This window comes from Felis catus, chromosome B3, assembly GCF_018350175.1.
Source record: "Felis catus isolate Fca126 chromosome B3, F.catus_Fca126_mat1.0, whole genome shotgun sequence".
Classification (NCBI taxonomy): Eukaryota; Metazoa; Chordata; class Mammalia; order Carnivora; family Felidae; genus Felis; species Felis catus.
The window spans coordinates 98,176,421-98,201,767 of NC_058373.1; the positions used below are offsets into that span (position 1 = coordinate 98,176,421).

General features: G+C 37.0%; 1 protein-coding gene across 1 annotated transcript; it reads right to left on the reverse strand.

The window, feature by feature from the left end:
* Nucleotides 1–166: 166 nt before the first annotated feature.
* SAV1 (salvador family WW domain containing protein 1) lies at nt 167–24,913 on the reverse strand. Its single transcript, XM_003987630.5, has 5 exons — nt 24,774–24,913; nt 21,232–21,675; nt 11,260–11,530; nt 7,448–7,591; nt 167–1,543 (listed from the first exon to the last, which is right to left on the reverse strand). Exons 1-5 carry the CDS (start codon nt 24,865–24,867, stop codon nt 1,342–1,344), a joined length of 1,155 nt encoding a protein of 384 aa, XP_003987679.3. The 5' UTR covers nt 24,868–24,913; the 3' UTR covers nt 167–1,341.
* Nucleotides 24,914–25,347: the final 434 nt, after the last annotated feature.

Here is a 25,347-nt window from a genome sequence, read left to right on the forward strand (position 1 = left end):
TTACATGTTCTGAAAGATAACTTTCCCAACTGCTAACATCCCACTACATATTTTCCTTTTTCAATGTCCCTTTCATTATACCGCTTCCTTTGCCTTTGGGCCTTCTGAATGGAAAAATCAAGTATTTGCAGCACTATGTAAAAGACATGGATTCAAACACGACACATTTAATTTCCACAAAAATATATTTAATAAGCTTGTTATATAAAATCAAACATTTAACATTTTCAACATTTTATCAATTCAAACTCACTGGTAACTGGGAGTGCTCTATTTTGGAAGATTACCTAAACATATATTTACATATTTACAACACAGGTAAATATAACTGAAGAGCTACTTCAACTAATGTTGAAATTCACAGAATTCTAGAGATTTATAGGCTAAAAGTGCCATAAATTTATCTGTAGTCAAATGTACTGCACTAATTATGAACAATATCTTAGTAAGTATTAAAAGGAAAAAAACCTGGGAGGGAAATGGTGATCTTAAAGTTCTGTGACAAACTCTTAGAAGATACGTGAAATCAATTTAATGACCAAGATTTCTTGACGAGTCCCTGATTGTCATTTTTGGCAGCTCAACCCAGTCTGTTGAGATGGCAGTGTGCTATATGCTGTCCGGAACCCTGCACTGTCTCATCAGAGCCATGCTCCTAAATGCTCCAAGGGCCCTGGTCAAAAGTAAGGAAATGATAGCAAAACTCTGAGTGCTGTATACACCTTCCCATACAGGCTAAGGCCTTATGCCTAAATTTATTACTAAAAGATTACAGGCCTTTTACCCTTTCATACCAAAAAATACATTCTTACCATGTTTTAAAAGGGTTCTTTCTTTCCATTTTGGGAGGAGGTGAACCCTATGCATTATATATAGAAATATATCACAATTAAGGTCCCAAATCCTATTTTGCATTTTAAACTATGCAATAATAATATTTAAACCATCTGATTTCAGACAATATTCCACATTAAAGCAGTACACATCTGTTTTCAAATACTGCATAGGTTGTTTTTTAAAGAAATGTACTGCTGCTGTATGAGTTTACCAAGTGATCATTTCCTATTTACTCTCTGGTTATAATCACATTTCTTGCTGCATTTGTCTCCACTGAGAATATATAGCGTTTTAGAAGTGTTTGCTGTGTTGGCTTTTAAATGATAAACATTTTTTTGCTCAATAAAATAATATTTTTAATAACAAAATACATGTAAAATTAGAATTTTATCATTTCCAAAAAAGTTGCCTTTATTAACCAAAGTACTTGTTTGCAGTTTTTTATCTGTGAAAATATTTTAAAGCCCTTACAAAAACCTAAATTTTATTTAAAAAAAATTTAACTTAAAAATTCTTGCCATGTTGCTGGGCATACCACTGCTGTCTCTGCTTGCGGTTTTCCAACTCTGTGAGCAGAGCCTGTCTGTAGGCTTCATACATTTTAACAATCTGTTCCAGTTCTTTCATGAAAAGCAACTTTAGCATTCCCTGGTATGTATCCAGGTCAGCCAGTTGGAAGAGTTCCCACTTGAGAATGTGGTCATATCTGTTTTAAAACATAATCATGCATATGTTCACAACACATACAGAAACAGGTATTGACAGCAACAAAATAATCTATTTTTATAAAGATCAACTTTATTATATCTAACAAACCATAAGCTTTAATTAAAAATAACTGAGTTGTTAACTTATTTAAACAGACTATCTTTTTAGGGAGAGGAGAAAACTGCTGATACTACTTCGTTTCAATTTAAGTTAAAAAATACCCATTTCTTTAATCTTTATCAATTATTCTAATAGTAACATTAGACAGCAATTAACACAGATTTCAGACCACTGTGGTTCTGTAATTTCAGAAAAACACACATGCTATTGCTGTTCGTAAGTTCATCTAAAGTTAATTATCAGGACTTAAGAATGCTGTAGACCACATTATGCCTGAAAATAATATACAAAACTGGGCAAAGTCACTGGGTCATTAGTGTTGATAGAGCTTTCTGAAGAATGCTATCACTGCAGTAAACAAGGAACTAAAAGGAGAATGAAAAGGAACCATCATTTGTGGGCTTTTTTCCTGAGGTGAGTATACACTATTAAAACAGAAAAACTCAATCAGAAAGGGAAAAATAAGTTATTTTCAAAATGAGAGTAAGTATACTGTAGAAGTGTGTGGAGAAGGACTCATGTAAGATTGTATTTACATATATCTTAGAAGGCTTTTTAGTCCTTCAATGGTAAGTTGGTCCCATACTGAGAGGGAAGTAGTAAGTAATAAAAAGGAGTAATTTACACTCTATATTGAAAGACCTGAAGTCATCACTCTACTCCCAATTTCCCCATTTTACAGATGAAAAAACTGAAACCTAAAGAGGGTATATCTCTCTTGCAAGATTGTTTAGTGACTAAAAAATCAGAAAGGCAGAGAGTAATAGTTTTTAATGTTAAGTTTAGACAAAGAACTTGAAGTTCTTCTCAAATCATATTGCACAATAGATACAATAGGAAGCTTTGATTGTAAATTCTAGTAAATTTATTATTAATAGTTACATTTCCTACCCAATGATTCTTTGGTAATTCACTTACCATCTTATTCCAAAAGTATCATCTAATATATTTTTTTAAAGGGTTTTTAAAAAGGGAAACCGTAAACAAATAATGAGCAGTCAATATGAGCCACACTGACATATTTCTGTACAACTTGGGTACATGTACCATGAACCCCAGGAGCACAATATGCAGAACCACAAGGTAAATATATCTTGTGGGATCCTAAATTTACCCATTTAATTACTCGAGTGCTGCAAATCTAACAGGTATACTTGGTAGAAAGCTTTATATTCTCTTTAGTGGGAAACTCCAATATAAATAAGAGAGATACTATAAGAAATACTCAATGAGCCTCTATGAAATAACAGTTACAAGGTATTTCCTAGAACCTCTGCCATGCATGTAGCTTAAGATCTTATTTGTTTGAGACAAATTTATGATTCCTAGCAAAAAACAAAAACAAAAACAAAAAACAAAAACAAAAACAAAAAAAAAACGCTTCAGGTCAGAATTCCATAGCTAAAGGACATTGCAGCAATGTCTATTGATTCAAGATGCTTAAATTGATGACGACAGTTGGAACTATAATAACATTAAAGCTCATTTATCATCTGTGTACTTTCTAGCAAGGAAAAAGAAGGGAGAGGATAAATTAGTAAGTATCACACTTGTTTTAAGATAGGACTATCACTCTAGAAGCATTCAAATTTTGAAAAAAGGAAAAAAAAAACAGCTTCACACAATTTTCTGACTTCCCAATCACCGCATTTAGCATCAAAAACAGGATTAAGGGTAGAAACAAAATCAGAATAATTACAGAAAATCCATTGGGAAGAAGAAAAAGCACTCCAGAAGAGCAGAGATAAGTATGCAATTTGCCAATTCCCAGTCCAAAGTCTTGCCCCCTTGCTATTTCTATGGCGTTACTTCCCTTCTCATATAAAACTTCCCAATATGCCTGTTTTGTTTTGTTTTTTAGGAGAAGTAAATATTTTCCATTCTTTGCTTCTTAACTAGCCAAATTATCTGATTCCCCAGGCTTAATTTTTAGTCACTTATATATAGGTAAATCATTCAGAAAATAGGCTGTAAACTACTTCAGTAGCCTATACTTAGTTTCTCTTTTTGCTGTTTTTCCTAGGGCAGTATTCTATTCAAGTAATTTCTTATAAATAACTCACACATGCAAATATCAATTGCTGTCGTCCTACCAAAAAATTGTGTTCATACTCCAGGGAATGCTGTCTTTAAGGAGCCAAAAGTCCTACTACTTCCAGCTCCAGGGACATGCAGCCTATGTCCCTTCATTGTGCCTGTCCTGCCTGTAACATTCTTCCTTTCTACCCACACCCAGAGCTGGGGCAAGACAACACTGCAGGACCTCCAAGCTGTAAGGAATAAAATACAGTCCACGCGAAGGTGATGCTCGGACTGGTGTTGGGGTACGTGTGTATGAGGAACAATGGAAAGTAAATATGCTCCTGATGGCTTTTTCCTGTTATATATTAAACCTTATAACTTACTCTAGAGTTCAGCTTGATTACAGCTATATGATGCATTACAGACTTCTGAGTAGCCTCAGAAATACAACTTCACTGGGGCGCCTGGATGGCTCAGTTGGTTAGGCATCCGACTTCAGCTAGGTCACGATCTCAGTTTGTGAGTTTGAGCCCCATATCGGGCTCTGTGCTGACAGCTCAGAACACGGAGCCTGCTTAGGATTCTGTGTCTCCATCTCTCTCTGCCTTCCTCCACTCACACTCTGTCTCTGTGTCTCTCAAAAATAAGTAAAAACATTAAAAAAAAATACAACTTCACTAAAATTCATCAATAAAAATTTGGAACAATCTAAGTCAAATTCTGGAAGTATATGCAAAATTGTTTTGGTAAATTACTGCTAGAGACAGAATTTTTAAATTTCTGGAAATCAGATTGGCAACTGTTAACAAAAGGAGAAAAGATGGTAGTTTTTTGGCTAAAACCTCTCCTTTGGTAAGTAAATGATTCTCCATTATCTGCTTCATAGAGAACAGCTCATCCTTTGTTGATAGAACAATATCAACTATTTCCATTCTTTTTAGAGACAAAAATTTTGGACCAACTAAAAAGTAACAGGTTCCTAACACTCTTAAGTTTTTAAGCCATAAAGAAGTACTTGCTCTCTTGTTTCAGTCTGGCCTATTCTGAGAGTTCTGACCTATTTGGGGGAAAAAAAAAAAAAACTAAGTTGTTCATTTCGTAAAGTTTTATAGCTAGCTCACAGAACCAGAGTTGAAAGGGCTATGATCTCTGGGAGTCTGTTTCTTTTCATAAGAAGCAAGGAATTTCACTTATGTACTATCTTTTTCTTCCAAAAGGAGAGCTTTTTTTGTTATTCCTAATGATGATTATAAAGTAGAACTAACATAAAGTAGGAAGAATAACCCTCCTCGATCTTATCAACTCCCAGAAATAACAAAATTTAACAGGCACATATTCTTCCAGACTTAAGGAACACATAAATATGCATATTCTGTAGGACATAATATTAGCATATGAACAAAGGCTGTACACAGTGATAGGTCAACTGGTACCAAGAGTGAAAAAAGAGGGAAAAAGGGATGAAAAGTCCATCTGCTATTATTCCTTATTCCATTCCTATACTGTATAGATACAATTAGATAAAGAGGCTTCAGTAGGTTAACCCAGGCACCAAACCAAGCTAAACATCTATGGATAATTAGGTACCTAATTTCAAATAACCTAAAACCAAACTTTTGAAAAGGATTGTTTATATCTTGCAAAATATCTATAATTAAAACCTTTTAAAAAATTACGTTATCAAGGCTTAAATTTGACTTAGGGGGAAAAAAAAGACCCTCCAAGATTGTTTTGTCTCCATATCAGACCACAGATTAACACCCATGAATTTACAGACTGAGAAGAATGTTTATTTTGTCCAAAAATTAATAAATAGTTCATAACAAAAGGCCAATAACTTTATGAGAATGTTAATGTGGTCTAAATGAGCAGAATCATGATCAAATAATTATGAGATCCTTGAGGTAATCTATCAATTATTCAAATGAAAAGCCTGAAAAGAAGATAATAAAAACAAACAGCTCTAAGCAAGAAAAATAACTTCTAAAATCTCTAGGCTAAAGGCATACACATCTGCATGATTGAATGCAGATGCACACACGGTTGGTAAATACAGAGTAACATGGCAAAAATTTAGATCAGAGTTGGCTTAACCCCCTGCAAATTTTATTTCAATGATCATCCTTCAAAAGTATGGTTAAAAGTTACTATTTCAAAAAATATGTATGAAAGGTTTTACATTCCTTTCACTTGAATCTCAAAGATTTAATTTTTTTTTCCCCAAATTCACTGCCCAATCATCTTATACTCTCTAAAACTCTTCTTTGGGCTATTTTATACTGATAATTTTGGTTTCTGAAATACAAAAAAGAAATAAAGAATAAGACTACAAAAACAAGTAACTAAATGTTACCTTAACAGAGTTGTTAAAAGTACATGCAATTATTACGTGTGAAATGCCTAGACAAGTAACAAGAATTTATTAGCTGCTCAGTATGTAATAATTTATTAAATCAGAGCATTATTAATTACAAAAATTAAGAGCATGATCTTTGCAACTAGAGATAAAAGTCTGAAATCTACCACTTAATAGTTGTATGACCTTAGCAGCGATAAAGCCTCCATTTTTTAATATTTTTTAACCTGTAAAATGGTTTTAGAAAGATTATATGAGATAACATACATAAAAAACTAGCACCCTAAGATACATGGGAAGCACTGGATAATTAATAACTATTTATTTTCAAACACCCCCTTTTCTGAAATCATAGCACTTTGTATATACCAATGTTACTAATCTTATCACATTGGGTTGCTGACCTAGTACCTACTTCTATTTTCCCAGACGAGAAAGGCTCTTTAAGCCTGGCAAATTCACAGGCATCTTTAAAAACTGGCCCACCTAGCGTTTTCTTCTTCAGTGCAGCTTTACTAGCTCCAATCCATAGTAGGAAACCATACTAAGTGCTTACACAAGGCAGCCACCATGCCATGTGCTTTAAAATGTGTCATCATTTATGAATAAAAAAAAAAAGTGATCATTTATCCCCCACAGTTCAGTAGAAGAAAAAAACTTAATTCTAAGTTCAGGAACTTGTCCAAGGTCATTCAGTAAGTAGGTGATGGAGCCAGAAATCAGACTTAGTTTCCTTCCTGACCAATCTTGACCACTCTTCTATACCTCCGCCCCCAATAATCAGCAGCAGCAGCAGCAGCAGCAGCAGCAGCAGCAGCAGCAGCAGCAGCAGCATCATCTTTACTAAGCTCTCAATGTACAAGGTACTGTTCATAAAAAATACTTTAGATGCACTATTTTATTGAAATCTTAATAACCTTAAGAATAGGTACTATTACTATCCTCAATTTACAGAAGATAAAACTAAGTTAAGTACTCTGGCACAGGGTTACACAGCTAAAAAGTATCAGTAAACTCAAATAATCTCGTATCAGAACTTACAGCCACTACATATATTATTTCCTCAACACCCTTGTATCCTGCTGTTTCTTCCTTGTACCCAGGACTTACCTGGGTCCTTACTTTTATCACAAGGTATGTATCACTTATATACAAGTTAATCTACCCGCTATGAGAATGTAAGCTCCTTACTGTATCCCTAATATAGCCCAGGTCTGCGAACAAAGAAAGATTTAATAAATGTCTGCAGAACTTGTATTTGTAGCAAATGATCTTTAAACTTTATAACCTGTGATAGCTGTTCCTCAAGTAAAATATTAGTTAAAAGCCCAATATTATTAAGAGAAAAAAAAAAGGTGCTACCGCTCACCCCTCAATAAAACTCTGTGCTATAAATTCACTTACTTCACAGGAGCTCGAGCATATACCTGAAGCCAGTCAGGAATTTCTGCAGTATGGTACGGATTTGCAGGTACCAGCAGGGACTGATTTCTTTCAGTTTGCTGTGGTTGATATGTGACAGGAGGGGGCTGATCATACCGAGGTACACTAAGAAAAAAGAATCAACATTCATCAGGATAAAGGCTCTAAATCTAAACAAGAAATTATAAAGAATATTATTTGATGTTTTTCAATGTGCCTCTTGCCTAAACTGAACTCCTTCTACCATATAAAAAAACAGAGATGTGCCTTTTGTTTTTTACTATACCAGAAGAGGAGTAAAATCCACCTTCTCCAGGAAAATAACAGGTCATTAGTGATAGATCGAAATCTAAACTAAATCTTTACATATGTTTAAGAAATTTCTTCTGTCTAGTATTTAGTCTTTTCAAGGAATGTCAAAGGAGGCCATAAAAAATCTGGAGATAAATTATAACCTTCATAACAGAAACTTAAAATTAGAATTATAATTTTCAGTAAAAACTAGTAACTAGCTATACATTTATATTGGAAAGGTTGGTAGTTTCTCTCAAAATGAGAATGGATATGTTCTTCCTCCTTCAGGCTGAAAAGAAGGTCTGGAATATGTAGTACTGTAAGAGTGAGGACTGGGCTTGAAATATCCACATTAACTGTAGTATTTCCTTTCTGCATTCATCAATTTACCAAAGTTAGAATTGATTAGAACTCATTTTAAATCACAGAGACTTAAAAAAAAAAAAAAAAAGACCATGCTTTTAATTAGTTCTAATGGCCTAACGGGTTGGACAGAGAGAACAGCAAAGTGGGGAGAGAACTGTTATATGGGAAAATGGTAAGGAAAAATACTGAACCACCTGAAGGCTAAAGACAGAAATCTGGGAGGTCAAAATGATCTACTTCAGAATTGGAGACAAAACCAGAAGAGCCTGCCCCAAACATCAACATTTATGTGTATACCAGAAAAGGTCACTACAATACTAAGCTAGGATTAAAATAAATGTTAGACTGTGATTAACAATTTAAAGATCAATATCCACTGAGTTCTACTCCTGAAACAAATACTGCACTGTATGTTAACTTGAATTTAAAAAAAAATAAAGATCAATATCCAAATGGTATTGTGTTTTATCCTTATCTCCTCTTTCTAAGTAGGTACAAAGTAAAATATCCCTTGATAGTGCAACTGGGAGGTGGAAAAGAACTGCGGCTCTGCAGTCAAATATGCCTGGAGGGTTTTAACCTCAGCTTGGGCACCTTACAAGTTATATGAATGTAGGCAGAACTGCTTCACTTCTCTAACTTTCAGCCTCCTTACTTGTAAATTTGGAATAAATTCATACCAAAGATGATTGTTCTCAACAGTAAATGAGCTAATGTAAGTCAAGAGTTTTGTATATAGATTAGCATAACAGAGATAAACAGCTATTAATATTATCTATGTGAGCTTAAGAAAGGTGTTTATTCTCTCCTGTTTAATGTCTACAGAGTTGCTAAGACAAGCAAATTGTGAAAATACTTTGTAAATTAACAATTCCATAGTAAAAGTTACTGATGACAAACAGAAAATTCAGCTCAAGGTGGCTTGGTAGGTTAAGCATCCGACTCTTGATTTTGGTTCAGGTCATGGTCTCAAAGTCGTGAGATGGAGCCCGCGTGAGCCTCAGCACAAAGCCTGCTTAGGATTCTCTCTCTGCCCCTCCCCCACTTGTGCTCTTGCACATGCATGTGCCCTTGTTCTCTCTCAAAATAAATAAACTTAAAAAAAAAAAAACAACAGCTCAATATACTCCCAAATCTGGTTGTCAGGACCACAAAGTCTTCTGCCACCAGGTGATAGCAATCTGTCATCACATTTGGTTTTTGGGTTTTGTTTGTTTGTTTGTTTTTGCATTTCCCATCATTATTCATCAACAAACATCACTGTGCTCCCACTATGTGCCTGTCTCTGTGTTGGACGCTGGGACACGGCAGGAATAAGTGGAACTCATCCCTGCTCTTGGGTGGGAATTGTGATCAGGTAGAAGCAGGAGACTCAAAATTACCCCCATGACATAGGCCTGAAAATGGAGTCCAGGGAAGGCAGCAGCTTGCCTGAAATGGTATAGAGAGTAGGTGAAGGGACCAGAGCCCAAAATAGGCAGAGTGGCCAGTCTGGCTCTTTTGAAAGGATGACAATTTCATTTGTTCAATAAACAATGATTGAATGTCACTAAATGGAATCACTGGGGAAAAAAACTTTTCAAAGTTGAATTAATAAATCCAAATATGTAAAATGATTAAAATAACACAATAATGATAAAGCTTAGATTTTTAGGTGATATTAAAATCTATTTTCACAACAATTTTAATGGTTCTAAAAAATGCCAAAGTTTGTTATCACCAAAGATCTGCGTTATGCTAGATATTAAGGAACATCTATCAACATGCTGACGATATTCTACCCATTTTAAATCTTATGGTTCAGAGAGAGTTAACAGGAAATATTTTCAATTTCATTACTAAACTAATACTAGCTTTTTATGTACTTTGAAATCCAGTGTGTATCTTACATTTACTATACCTCAATTTGGATTAATTACATTTCAAATGCTCAAGAGCCACATGTGATAGCTGGCTACAGTAGTCACAGGACTAGAAATCTGACCATAAATGAGATCTACAGGATAAGCCCAAAGGATCACTGGCTACATTTGTTTATTTTTATTAGAAAATTTTTTTTAATGTCTATTTATTTTGAGAGAGAGAGGGCAAGTGGGGGAGGGGCAGAGAGAGAGGGAGAGAGAGAATCCCAAGCAGGCTCTGTGCTCTCAATGCAAAGCCTGACATGGGGCTTCAACCCACAAACTGTGAGATCATGACTGAGCCGAAATCAAGAGTCAGATGCTCAACTGACTGAGCCACCCAGGCGCTCCTCACTGGCTAAATTTATTAAAAAGATCTGGGATGTTTTGTACAGTTCCAATTTTCACTTTCTTGCCTCACAACAGTAAGAAACAGAACATAAGTGTCAGAAACTGAGTAAAACAGTAAGATGTTATAATTCAGAAGAATATTTTGACACACTAGGAGGAAGGTCTGTATTATTTATAGAAATTGAAATGTAAATAGAAAAATGTTTTATTTATTTATTTATATTTCTGGATATCTACAATCTAAACACTGGCGTATTAAAGCAAAATCTGATCATAAGAATAATGATCGTGTTTTTGAGTTTGTCTAAAAAGTTTTTTTATATATATAAAGCTTATTTTGAGAGACAGAGAGAGAATGAGTGAATGCTTGGGGGAGGGGCAGAAAGAGAGAGAAGAAGAGAGAGAGAGAGAGAGAGAGAGAGAGAGAGAGAGAGAGAGAATATGAATTCCAAGCAGGCTCCACACAGTCAGTGCAGAGCCTGGTGCGTGGCTTGAACTCACTAACTGTGAGATCATGACCTAAGCCGAAATCAAGAGTCAGGCACTTAACTGGCTGAGCCACCCAGGCATCCCTTGTTTTTTGTCTTTAAAGATTTTATTTGAAAGTAATCTCTACTCCCAACATGGGGGTCAAACTTACAACCCCCATATCAAGAGTCGCACACTCTACTGAACCAGCCAGGTGCCCCTAAAAAATTTTTTTTTTTAATTATTAAAACCATTACTGAATCTAAGTCCTAAGAAAAATGTCATAAACTTTTAAAAATAAATCTTTCAAATATCAAACTTCAGGATGCCTTTCTCTTTAACGAAAATAGGAATTCAAAATCTAACATTAGATAACCTCAATAAAAAAACTTAAAAATAGAAGTGAAACTATACCTAGGAGCACAAGGATGCCTATATTGAGCCTTCTTATTTGTGTGATCCACGTAATAGGTTCCAAATTCTGATGACTCAACTCGCTCCCATCCTGGAGGAAGTCCTTCTCGCTCAAGAGGATGGCTCCAATGAGTTGTATTTGTGTTGTGATCTATATAATATTTTCTCCCTCTCATTGTCCAGTCCACAGACCAGCCAGGAGGAAGAGGTAAATCTTCAGAACCATGGTTAGTTAAATTTCCTAAAGATGTAGCAGCAACTCTCCCAATTCCTGAGGATAAAGAGAGAAAAAGAACAGAACAATTATTCAAAGCTAAAAAATGTGCCATCTGAGGAACAGTTACAAAATCAACTATCCTGCTTATACTCTTTGGCCAAAATCCATGATTTCATAATTATAAATAAAAATTTTCATGAAACTAGCCAGTATTACTAATGTTTAATTACAAAAAAGGGAGGAAACTAGATTTCCTCTTTGAAATTAGTTTTTTTTTGGTTGATGCCTCCATCACCAGGCTATATAAACATTTAGCTATTAGCAAAGCTACTTAAGTATGTATATTGCTAAAGGAAAAGTGAGGAAAATAAAATTTCACCCCATTCAAGATTTAAGATTTGACATTTCACCTAAAACAGCAAAAATAAATTTGTAAAACTGTTTCTGGTTTATGATTACTTAAATATAATCTAGCTGTGCCCTAGAACCATTAAGTAAATTTATCAAGGTAGCATCATATGAGGTCAACATACAAAAATCAATTAAATATCTGTATACTAGCAACAACTGGAAACAGATTATACCACTTACTATAGCTCCAAAAAATCAAATATTTACATATTAATAAAACAAAATATAGACAACAAATTACATGAAGAATCTGTATGCTGAAAACTACAAAACACTGATGAGAGAACTGAAAGATGACCTATCATGTTAATGGACTGGAAGACTCAACATAAAGATGCCAATTCTTCCTGAAATGACCTTTAAGATAATTCCACTCAAAAGTCCAGCAGGAGTTTTATAGATACAGACAGAAATAGGCAGACTCTAAAATGTACATGGAAAGACAAAAGAACTACAGAAGCCAAGAAAAAATTTTGTTTTAATTATTTTTAATGTTTATTTTTCAGAGAGAGAGAGAGACAGAGAGAGATCAAAATTGAGCAGGAGAGGGGTAGACAGAGGGAGACACAGAATCTGAAGTAGGTTCCAGGCTCTGAGCTGTCAGCACAAAGCCCAATGCCGGGGCTCAAACTCACGAACCATGAAATCAGGACCTGAGGTGAAGTTGGACACTTAACCAACAAGGCACCCAGGTGCTCCAAAGAGCCAAAAATTAAAAAATAAATAAATAAATAAATAAATAAATAAATAAATAAATAAATAAGAACAATGTTGGAGGATTCAAGCTACCTGATTTCTTTTTTAAAGTAATCTCTATGCCCAGGGTGGGGCTCGAACTCATGATCCTAAGATCAAGAGTCACATGCTCTACCAACTGAGACAGCCAGGTTCCCCTCATATTACCTGACTTAAGAATTAAAACAGCGTGGTATTGGCAAAGGACAAACAGATCAATGGAACAAAGAATCCTAAAATATACCTACACATACACTATCAATTGGTTTTAACAAAGATGAAAAGACAATTTGATAAAGGATAGTTTTTTCAACAAATGGTGTTAGAATTGGACATCTATATGCAAAAAAATTAATCTATACATTCTACCTTCTATAAACCTAAGAGGGATCATATACTTAAGCATAAAACATAAAACTATAAACCTTTAAAAAAAAAAAGGAGGATAAATTTTTGTGACCTTACATTAGGCAGAGTTCTTATATGCTGAAAGTGTAACCTATAAAAGAACCTGTATACAAATGTTCACAGCAGCTTTATTCATAATAGGCAAAAACTGGAAACAGCCCAGATTCTTCAATAAGTGAATGGGTTAAATGAACTCTGATACATATATAACCCAGAATACTATTTGGCAATAGAAAGAGGAACTATGATACATACACCAATTTATATCAATCTCTAGGGAATTTTGCTGAGTGAAAAATGCCAATCTATCTCAAAAGGTTACATGCTGTATAATTATATAACATTTTTGAAATGATAAAATTTTAGAAATGGAGAATAGTGACTATTTGCCAAGGTTGGAAAGAGAGGTGAATGCAGTTATAAAAGGGCAAACATAAAAGATCCTTGTGGTAACAGAACTCTTGTGTCTTTACTATGGTGGTGAAATACACAATCTACACTACACACACACACACACACACACACACACACACACACACAAAGTGTTCAAGTAAAGTAAAACTAGGGAAATCTGAACATGATGGATGCATTGTACCGAGGTCAACATCTTAGCTATACTATAGTTTTGCAAAGTGTTCAGCAATGGGGGAAACTAAAGTGTACAGAGGATCTAAGTTATTTCTTACAACTGCATATGAATCTACAATTATCTTGATAAAAACTTTAACTAAAAAACAAAGAGGCATAACCTTTAGATTCAATATACATGTAATAACTGCCAAAAACAGCTGAGATAGAGTAAGAACAGTAAAGAAAGAAATAGAGATAAGAAGAGAGCACTGTGAAAAACTAGTTAGCCCAAAACACTACTCTGGTATTTTCTCCTTTTCCCTCCACAACCTTCCACAATGCTTCCATCTCTAGCAATCATAGGAGGAGATTTCAAACAACTGGCAAAGAAAAACTTAATTTATTCAATATGTATAATAAGACCAGTACAACATCAATTCTTAAGAAAAATTAAAGAGTTCTTCAAAAAGGTACAAATTTATTTAAATGAACATTCAGAAAAATGTCCCAAAGCAGAGGGGGAAAATAATGCAACTAAATATTCTCCCATTAATTAAAAGAAAAAGAGGAGGAAGCAATCAACTCTCTGAAGGAAGATCACAAAGAAAAGCAAGAACCCCAAAGATAGGATGGTAAGACAACAAAGATAAAAGCTATGCTCAGGAAAGAAAGATGAAGACAAAAAAATGGAAGAACAAACATGCAATGTTTGTTACAATGGAGAAACCTGGCAAATCTTAACCAAGTATGAATGTCAGTATCACCAGTAATGTCATATACATATCATGTACACCTCCCTATATTTGACACGAAGAGGATATTCCACTTTTGTGGCATTCTTTCCAAAAACGAAAATCCCAGTCTAATCATGAGAAAAACAGGAGACAAACTTTAAACTGAAGGATGATCCACAAAATATCTGACAAGTATTCCTCACAACTATCAAGGTTGTGAAAAACAAGAAAGGAATAAACAGTTGTCATAGACCAAAGAACACTAAGGAAACATGACAACTACATGCAACAATTTGATAAGGGAGCCAAGATGTCCACAAAGTTCCAAAATGGCTCATCACCTTTACCAATGCCATATTAAACCATGATACCTAACCTTTTCATGACACACCCCACCTATACTTTCTCAAAGTATTACGTGCACTAATTTTTTTTTTTTCAAACTATTTGGGATAATTTTATAAAACCCATTGAGAGAAGAATGTACAGTACAAAATAACTCAAAACCACAGATTTAAAACAAAACATTCCTAGTAATAAAATAGGTCTAGCAGACAGGGAAAAAAAGCTGTATCAAGCTCTAGCACATGAGACCCCCTACTCTAAGTTCAGCCAGAATGCTGAAACTTCAATAACCAAACATGCCAAATCTGAAAAAAGCATGCAAGGGCACGTTAACACTCTTACAAAGGGAATGAGCACTGACAATTACTAGCGTCTCCTCTGTCCCTGGCCTTTTCCAAATGAAGTAGTTCATACACAAAATAACTCTAAGGTAGTAGTATCACTACCAATTTACAGACGAGGAAACAAAGATTCAAGTAAGTTATTTTACCAAAACCACAGAGTTGGTACATGGTCAAATGACGAATTTATTACTAACAAAGTGTCACACGAAAGATCAACTGTAATTCTTCAAAGAAAAAATATGACTACCATTAATACAAGAAAAAGGCAGCTACCAAGTTTGAACTCAATCAGTGGAAAAATAACTTGTTTCTGAGATACAAGGAAAAAATTAGTTTTCCATTATTTCGATTAGTTTCAGAAAAGAATGAGTGGCATTCATAATCCTCAAAATAACTTCCATTTCATATAAACACCTTCCATTTATATGAAGTAAAACACTCATATGCTAAATACATTATTTCCCATACATAAGGATAAAGTATAACACAAGCATATTATTTTGTCTCTCCACCAAGATTAGATATGCCGCCAAAGAATTTACAGCTGGCAGGTATCTGTGAAATCTGCCCTTATAGACAAAGCTCAAAAATTCTGGTTTGCTAATTTTGTAGTGGATATGAGAATAAACTGGAATCTGAACTCTAAGGAAGGTCCACAGGCTTCAGGGTAAAAAATACTAAACATCACAGCCCATGTTACAATCAAGATGTTGATAGAGATGTAAGCATTGAACCAAGCCAACTACTTTTTCTCCTTCTCTGCAAAATAATTACAAATAAAGTTGTATCCCTAAAGATTATTTACATCTCCTTAAAGATGATTCTAGGTTCACGAAATATTTATGCATTTCCTGGAGTAAACTTAACTTCAGTGTTTTTTTGTAAAGTCTGACAGTTTTCAGTTCAATTTTGGTAACTTGAGTTCATAAGTTCAAGTCTTGCATCGGGCTCTCTGGTGTCAGCACAAAGCCTGCTTGGGATCCTCTGTCCCTCTTCCGCTTGCGTGTGAGCTCTCTCAATGAACACTGGGGCACCTGGGTGGCTCAGTCAGTTAAGCGTGGCTCAGATCATGACCTCACGTTTCGTGAGTCTGAGTCCCACGTCAGGCTCTGTGCTGACAGTTTGGAGCCTGGAGCCTGCGTTGGATTCTGTGTCTCCCTATCTCTTTGCCCCTCCCCCCCCCACACACACATTCTCTCTCTCTCTCTCTCTCAAAAATAAACATTAAAAAATAAACATTTTAAAATACATAAATAAATAATAAAAGTTTTGAGGCGCCTGAGTGGCTCAGTCAACTGAGCGTCCAACTCTTGATCCCAGAATCATGGGATGGAGCCCTTTGTCAGGCTCTGCAGGGAGTGTGGAGCCTGCTTAAAAGTCTCCCCCTCTCCCCACCCCTCCCCCCTCCCTTGTGTGCAAGCTCTTTTTCTAAATAAATGTTTTAGCAGTCTGTTACTTAAACCTGTATAGAACTAAATAATTTAAATGCAAAACAAAGGAATTCAGTCTGCCATTAGTATTCCAACTAAAGACTTCCTGTTAACAGTAGAATGAATTCCTTCCTTTGGCACATGGATTGGGTGCCTGACCAGTACATTGGCCAAAACATTAAAGGTCAAATTTCGCAGCTAAACAGAGAACTTGCTAGGCCCTAAACCTCTTTGAGACCTTATACAATCTGTTTTTGGCTTCTGCCAAATACAGTAACATAAAGTTAACCCTTGAGATAAGGTGTTTCCTGAAAGTCTAAGTAATTGGCAGGATATACTACTTTCATTAAGTCATTACAAAACTATTTTCTTCCACATCTTTTTAATGTTTACTACATTAGAAAAACAATCAAAATTTAAAGTTGTGGAAATAAATCTGTCTATAGTACATCTTTATCCTCCCACAAACTTTCTCCTTTCCATTCATTCAAATTCCTTGAACTCTTGTCAGCATAAATCATGAAATTATAATGAAGTTTCAAGTCTTTTCAGGATAAATTCAAGAAACTTCCAGCTACTTTTTCCTATTCAGATTATTTTTTTTCTGGAAAACACAGCTGTTAGGCTTTTCTGCTGGGTTAATAATTGCTTATTAATCCTTCCCTGACACTTACTCCTTCAAAGAACTGGTTTTTTTCCTAAAAGGTAAAGCATTAAATCTTATTGCCCTGATAGAAACTGTTAAGTGAAATTTCTCAAGTATATGATCACTGCTCTAATAAACACAAATCTTTTTTTAAAATGACATTCTTGTGGCGCCTGGGTGGCTCAGTCAGTTGAGCATCCAACTTTGGCTCAGGTCACAATCTCATGGTTCATGGGTTCGAGCCCCACATTGGGCTCAGTGCTGACAGCTCAGAGCCTGGAGCCTGCTTTGGATTCTGTGTCTCCCTCTCTTTCTGCCCCTCCCTGCTCATGCTCTCTCTCTCAAAAATAAATAAACACCAAAAAAAGTTTTTTTTTTCATGACATTCTTGGGGCGCCTAGGTGGCTCGGTGGTTAAGCATCCAACTTCAGCCTAGGTCATGATCTTGCTGTTCCCGAGTTCAAGCCCCATATCAGGCTCTGTGCTGACAGCTCAGAGCCTGGAGTCTGTTTCAGATTCTGTGTCTCCTCTCTCTCTCTGCTGCTCCTCCATTCAGGCTCTGTCTCCCTCTCAAAAATAAACATTAAAAAAATTTTTTTTAATGACATTTTTGGGGCACCTGGGTGTGGCTCAGTCAGTTAAGTGTCCAACTTCAGGTCATGATCTCACGGTTCATGGGTTTGGGCCCCCCATGGGGCTCTGTGCTGACAGCTCAAGGCCTGGAGCCTGCTTCAGATTCTGTGTCTCCCTCTCCCTCTGCCCCTCCGCTATTTGCACTGTCTCTAGCTCTCAAAAATGAGTAAATGTTAAAAAAAAATTTTTGTTGTTGTTTAAATGACATGCTTTAGAGGCACCTAGGTGGTTCAGTTGGTTAAGCGTCAGACTTTTGGTTTTGGCTCAGATCATAATCTTGAGGTTTTCTGAGTTCAAGCCCAGAATTGGGCTCTGCACTGACAGTGTGGAGCCTGCTTGGGATTCTCTCTCTCCTCTCTCTCAAAATAAATAAATAAACTTTAAAAAAAGTTTAAACTTACCGAAACTATGTCAGACTGCCACTAAGAGAGGATTAGTAGAAATTCAGTTCTTGCAGTATTTCCTCAATGATATTTTGTGAATCAAAATTTTAAAACAGTATTTTAACTTGGCATTATTAATTCTAAATACTTATAGACAGAAAAGTGCTAGGACTTTTATTAGTGATGTCTCCAATACACATAAATATAAGAAAAATGAGTGTGAAGTATTTATGGTAAATCGATTCTTTTAAGCTATTATTCCTGCTACCCCTCAGCTAACCAAAACTGTCTTAAGACTCCAGATGTGAAATCTCTGGACTCATTCATTTAGTCAAGCATTTGTAGTTGCAGCACCTCCTATGCAGCCAAGTGCTATGCTAATCCTATCTGACTTTTCTCTTTCCCTCATCTCTCATATCCTATTTGTGGCCAAGTCCCATCAATGCAGATGTATCCCACTTCTTCCCTTCCCAAATGCTTGCAGCTGAGGTCAGGTCCTCATTAACATTTAAAATAATAATCTCCAAACGTGCACCAAATGGAAGATTATGGATGATTGTGGAGTCACCAAAACTACTCATAAATAGTGTATAATGTTAAGAAACTCATTCAAGTAGGGGGGCCTGCCATGGCTCAGTCCGTTATGCTGACAGCTCAGAGCCAGAAGCCTGCTTCAGATGCTGTCTCCCTCTCTCTACCCTGCTCATGTCTCTGTCTCTCAAAAGTCAACAAACGTTAAAAAAAAAAAAAAAAACTTTTTTAAAGAAAAAAAATAAAAGAAACTCATCCAAGTAAAAAGCAGGGGTATGAAACTATACAGAGTACAATCACAACAATATGAAAAAAAAAAAAGAATTCCATAAAAAAAAAAAAGATGAAGGAAATTAACTGAAACACTATGAATCTCCGGCCTGATGAGTACTTTCCCTTTACTTTTCCACATCTTGCAAATTTTCTACAGTAAGCAGCTATTAACTCTAAAAAAAAAAAAAATGAGTTTTTTTAAAAAGCTTACTATTTTGGTTGGATAACAAATTATTCCTGAGATTTAAAATTACTCAACATTAGAAATATCCAAAATAAACACCAAAGCATGCAACTGTCTAATCCTTTGACCTAGATGCTCTTTAAAAACAAAAAGGCAGAGGGGCGCCTTGCTGGCTCAGTCAGTGGAGCATGCGACTCAGTCTCAGGCTTGTGAGTTCAAGCACCGTGTTGAGAGTAGAGATTACTTAAAAAAAAAAAAAAAAAATCTTAAAATCAAAAAGGCACTCAACCATGTTAATTTCTACATGCCTAGGAAAGCTCTCCTCTTCGATGTCCCAATGAGATTCCAAAGTCAGCTTTCACAAAATAAGCTGCTTTTACCAACTATTCTCCATTATTCCTCAATTTTCAAAACTTCAGTGATTTACTTTCTCCTAAATCCATAATTCTCAATTTTTCCTTCAAAAGCATCACAGATTTGCCCTTTTCTCTCCCATACCACTGGTACCTGCAGTTATCTTTTCTCTAGCCATCTATCTTGAGTACAACTAGTAATATTTACACACTGCTCTTATAAAATGACTTGTTTTTTGGGGGCGTCTGGGGGCTCAGTCGGTTAAGTATCCGATTCTGGCTCACGTCATGATCTCATAGTTCATGGTTTTGAGCTCTGCATCGGGCTCTCTGATGACAGCTCAGAGCCTGGAGCCTGCTTCAGATTCTGTGTCTCCATCTCTCTGCCCCTCTTCTGCTCAACTCTCTCTCTCTCTCTCAAAAATAAACATTAAAAACATGTTTTTGAATGACTTGTCTTTTTGAAATCTTCGATGGCTTCTATTTGACTCATGTTTAAATCCTTCAGCCTGTTGTTGAACCACAAATCTGCATTCCGCCTCACATCTTTCTTTAAACTAGAACTACACAGTTCTTTGGATTTACATGTCTACTCTGTTTTCACCAGGTTATTCCTAATTTTCCACCTCAAATGACCTTCCTCTGCCCCTGTCTGAAGTCCAAGCTCAAAGTGCAGTTCAAGTCCTACCTCTTCCACGAATCATTCTTTAAGTATCCCAGCCTGGGGTGCATAGGTGACTCGGTTAAGCGTCTGCCTTTGGCTCAGGTCACAATCTCACAGGTTCTTGAGTTCAAGCCCCACATTGGGCTCTCTGCTGTCCCTGCAGAGCTGGCTTCAGATGCTCTGTTCCCCACTCTCTCTGCTCCTCCCCGCTCATGCACAGGCATATGAACTCTCCCTCTCAAAAAAAAAAAAAAAGTATTCCAGCCTACCCTGACACCTCTTCTGACGCCCCTATTGTACTTAGTACTGCAAAGTCTAACAACCGTTCTGTGATTATTGTGCATATGTTGGTTTTGTTTCCCAAGTAAGATACCACAGGGCACAGAGGGCAGATACCAAGAAGGTCAGAGAAAATAAATAAATGATTAATACTAAATGTATAAAATGTCTTCTACACTCACGCTCCAAACTATTTCTAAGTCACCTTGTTTGAAGTTCCCTGAGTTAAAAAGTAAATGTGTCGTGTATTTATTTTTATACTGTCAAGATTTAAAGCCTACAACTTATCAGGAAAAAAACAATCAGATAAAAGTTTAATTTTCAGCTCTTGCTTCAGTTTATCTAGTGTAATCCAGTACTTTAGGAATAAAGTAGAATTGTGCATTTCTATGTCTTCTGCCCCTTGTACAAATATCCCCAAGTTAACAAACATGGAAAGCAGATTGAAAAAAAATTATATGGCTAGTATGTTTGTTCATTCCAAAAAGATCAACAAAACACAGGCTTAACACCCAACCATTTGACAGAAGTCTTTCTGACCAACCTGGGAAATAATTACTGAACTATGAAAGCAGTTTTGTTAAGAGAAACAATGTAGGTTCTATCCCTTACCATGCCCAATTCTTCCTATCCACCTTTCTTTTCTCAAGTTTAAGTCCACGTCCACTTTCTTTGAAACTCTAACATTCCCATTCTACCAAATTATTAACAAAACTGGCAAAATGGGAAAGTATTTTTCTGGGAATGTCTGTTGGCTTCCCAAAACAATCCAGAAAAGAGCATCTTTTTAATTGTTAATAAATCTAATGTAGGATTTGTAATTTTAAGTTACCTGAGGCATGCCTCCCCTGATTCTGTGGCATTCTTTGGAAGAGATCGTGGTTGTATTCATAATATCTATAGTCTTCATGTGCACGATCTCCAAGTGGGCGCCTTCTCTGACCATCAAAATAATTATCTGAATAATAATATCGGGAACCAGAGTCTCCATTTTCAACAGCAAAATTAACTTCTGTTAAAAATGACTGAGAAGATCCATACTCCCTAGGGACATCTGCTAGACTCCTGGCAAGATAAGAAGGTGCAGATAATCTGTTGCTTTCTCTTCTCATTATTTCATGAGGTGTTCTTTGAATTGGAGTTCTAAGAAAACTCTGGTTTCTTGAAACTATTCCATCACCAGAAGCTGAAAAGGCATTTGGGCTTGATTCTGGCAAACAGATATCAGTTCGTCTTGGAATTGTTGGACCATGTCGAATAAATGAAGGCATGAGATCTACAATAAAACAAAAGAGTAAAATGACCACTTCATTAAGGAATTAAATACACTTTTCAAAAGCTGTTCATTTACACCTATTACCCCAAAATGCAAAATTTCAATGGACTCAAGCACACATCATTTAAAATTCTGACTTAAGATAGTACTTGGGTATTTAAAAATTAATGCTAATTAATATTTTCCCACTCAAATGAACTTATAATTTATATCAACGGGGTATGTGTAAACTTAGAATCAAATGTATTCTGCATACCACCACACAAAACAAGATGAAATGTCAGTAAGCTTAATTATGGTTAATGAAATACTCATTAATAAATGTGTAAAAATTGGGGCGTCTGGGTGGCTCACTCGGTTGGGCGGCCGACTTTGGCTCAGGTCATGATCTCACGGTCCATTAGTCTGTGAGTTCGAGCCCTGAGTCAGTCTCTGTACTGACAGCTCAGAGCCTGGAGCTTGCCTTGAGTTGTGTGTCTCCTTCTCTCTCTGCACATCCTCCACTCGCACTCTGTCTCTGTCTCTCTCTCTCTCTCAAAAATAAATAAACATTAAAAAAAATTTAATAAATGTGTAAAAATAGGAAACAATCTAACAGATAAAATTACCAGTATAATTTAAGATTTTTTTGTTGCTGATTTCAGTTCATTTTCAAAATTCCCAAAAATCCTTTTTCAAGCAAACACAATTTCAAGAATAAAACAAAACATATGCCATTCCCAAACATGTAAAGGTAAATTCCTTTAAAAAGAAAAAAAAAAAAAAAAAACTCTAATTAACCTGGTTTCCTTTTGGATTACGTGGCACTAGTACATTAGTACACTAATCAAAAGCTGGAGAGCCAAAAAGTTAGCTATGAAAATTAAAAAATAAAAAGATCTCATTTCAAAGAGGCACACAAATGTTGAATCAGTTCAAAAATGCCAAGCCTCAAACTATGGCTCCCTTAAGAACAAGTAATTATAATTCAAAACAAAAGATAACAGAACAATGGCCTTCAGGATATAGTACTTCTGAATACAGAACTTACATGGCTTAGACACGCCAGGTTAGAAAGCAAGTAACTTTATAACAAAAAGAAAACTAGATTTGGAAACTTTTATTAACTAAGTAAACAATTAAATTAGAGAGCACTAATATTAAGCTTTAGAAGCTAACTCTAGAAAATCAATATTCAAATAAGCTCAAAACTCGATGAAATTAAAAAATACTACATCATTATTTGCTTTAAAGTATGGCAAACGTGGGGCGCCTGGGTGGCTCAGTCGGTTAAGCGTCCGACTTCAGCTCAGGTCATGATCTCACGGTCCGTGCGTTCGAGCCCCACGTCGGGCTCTGTGCTGACAGCTCAGAGCCTGTTTCAGATTCTGTGTCTCCCTCTATCTCTGACCCTCCCCCATTCATGCTCTGTCTCTAAAATAAATAAACGTTAAAAAAAAAAAAAAGTATGACAAACATATTTCATGATTTCAAGTAATGTTTAATAAAGTTTATTTGCAGCAAACTGCAACCTATCATAAATTTAACCAAAAACCTAAAAGCATATGTAACTGAAAAATAAACTGCTAAAAAAAGGTTTAAAAATCAACTTTCACGGGCACCGAGCTGGCTCAGCAGGAAGAGCAAGCAGCTCTTGATTTGTGGGGTCATGATTTCCAGACCCACATTGGGTGTACAGATTACTTAAATAAACTTAAAAAATAAATAAATAAAAATCAATTTTCAGGTTACTGATGCATCCATCTAATCTATTTTGATGTTCTACCAAGAAAGAACTGCAAATACAAGAATAAATTTCCAAAGCAGATGATGTGGTTATTATTTTTTAAAAAACATGCTCCATGCCTGGTGGCTCAGTTGGTTAAGCGTCCTGTCTTGACTTCGGCTCAGATTATGATCTCACAGTTACGTGAGTTCGAGCCCGACATCAGGCTCTGTGCTGTCAGCACGGAGCCTGCTTGGGATTCTTTCTTTCTCTCTCTCTCTCTCTCTCTCTCTCTCTCTCTCTCTCTTTCCCACCCCACCCCCCACCCCCACGCCCGACTTGCGGTCTCTCTCGAAATAAGTAACTAAACTTAAAAAAAAAAATGCTCTCCACACCTCTCTGCGTGATCCTGGATAAATACTAGGAACCTCTATGAACAGCTCTCCCAATTACAGTATGAAGTAATTAATGGTTAAGTCACAAGGTTATTAGGAACTTCCAAAAAGTACACTTACACAAGTGCTCAGTATGCAGTATAAACATCAAAATATTAGTTCCTTACTTCACAAATGTCCTGAACACACAAGCAAAAATTAAAAATGAAAAAGATTCAGCTGAAAAATGAGAGTCAAATACCTGAATTGAAAAGTGATGGGGAGGTGGAGAGAAATACAAACTATTAAAAAAAAAAAAAAAAAAAAAAAAACTTCCTGGCAATTTCTCCTAAAATACGATAGAAATCATTTTCAGTACTTCGCCTTTTTTGGAGGGGGGGGGGAGGGGAGAGTGTTATCTGAAGCAATTCTCACGAATATACCCAAATACACATGATTTTGGCTTCTCTAAGATCTAGGATTGATGAGGCTTTGGGAAGCGGCTACAATAGCGACGGTCAACTGTCACCTCTTCACATGTCTGCATCCAGCAGAAGGGCTAAGGAATTCTACTCGGGTTTGCACAACTCCCAGCACGGACGAGTAACACCCGAAATGTTTGCAAACACAAGGCATATCTTGAAGTATCTAGAAGAGGAAAAAGTATGCCCCAGTCTAATCACTTTCACCCCCATAGCATCAGGCAATCGGCAACCTAAGTGTTTCCTTAAGAACCTCTTGCTTCCTTCCAGTAATCAAAACGAAACAACACTCTGCCATGGGGGGACAGGAAAGTTTGTTGTTTTTAGGAAGGCCCACGGGGGAGGGACTAACCTAAGTTTCTTATACTGTATCGGCTTTTAAACGATGACCACCACTTTGGGCACACAAAACATTAAAGAACAGTATTTCATAGAGACCAGTAGGGAAGAAAAGCCGCGGGAAGCCGCGTCGGAAGCCCCGCCTGGCCCTCCGCAGCCGCTCGGGCCAGGTGTGGGTGCGCCCCGCCCGACACTCACTCCGCAGCAGAGGCGACGTCTCCTTCTTCACGTACTTGCCCTGCACCTCGGCGGGCTTGGACACTTCGTTTTTGGTCTTCTTTCGGGACAGCATCCTTGTCGACGAGGCCCCAGGCCGCGCCAAGCAGCCTCTTTAGGGCTCCGCGCAGGGCGCCGGTCGGCCCCGCCGCCACCTCCGCCGGCGCCGCCGCCTCCTTCCCTCCCGAGCCGCCGCCGCCGCCGCCGCCGCCGCCTCTCCGCAGCCCGGGGTCGCCCGCAGGGACTGCCGCATGTTCAGGGCGCTAAGCGCGCCGGCCACAGCTCAGTCGCCTGTCAGTCCCTTCCCGGATATCTGCCCACTCCGCGATGCTGCCCTAGAACTCTGTGAGCAGAGGCCAGAAACGCCCGGCCAGGGCCATGGTCCGCCGCCGGCCGCCTAGTAACCGCTACCGCCGCCGCCGCCGCCGCCACCGCCACCGCCTACGTCCCGTAAACTTTCCCCGCGGCCGCTGGGAATTCTGGGAAACTCGACGCTGCGCGAGCGCCGCCACCGCCCTTCCCCCACCCCAGGTCCGGGGCGCGGCTCAAGCTGCGG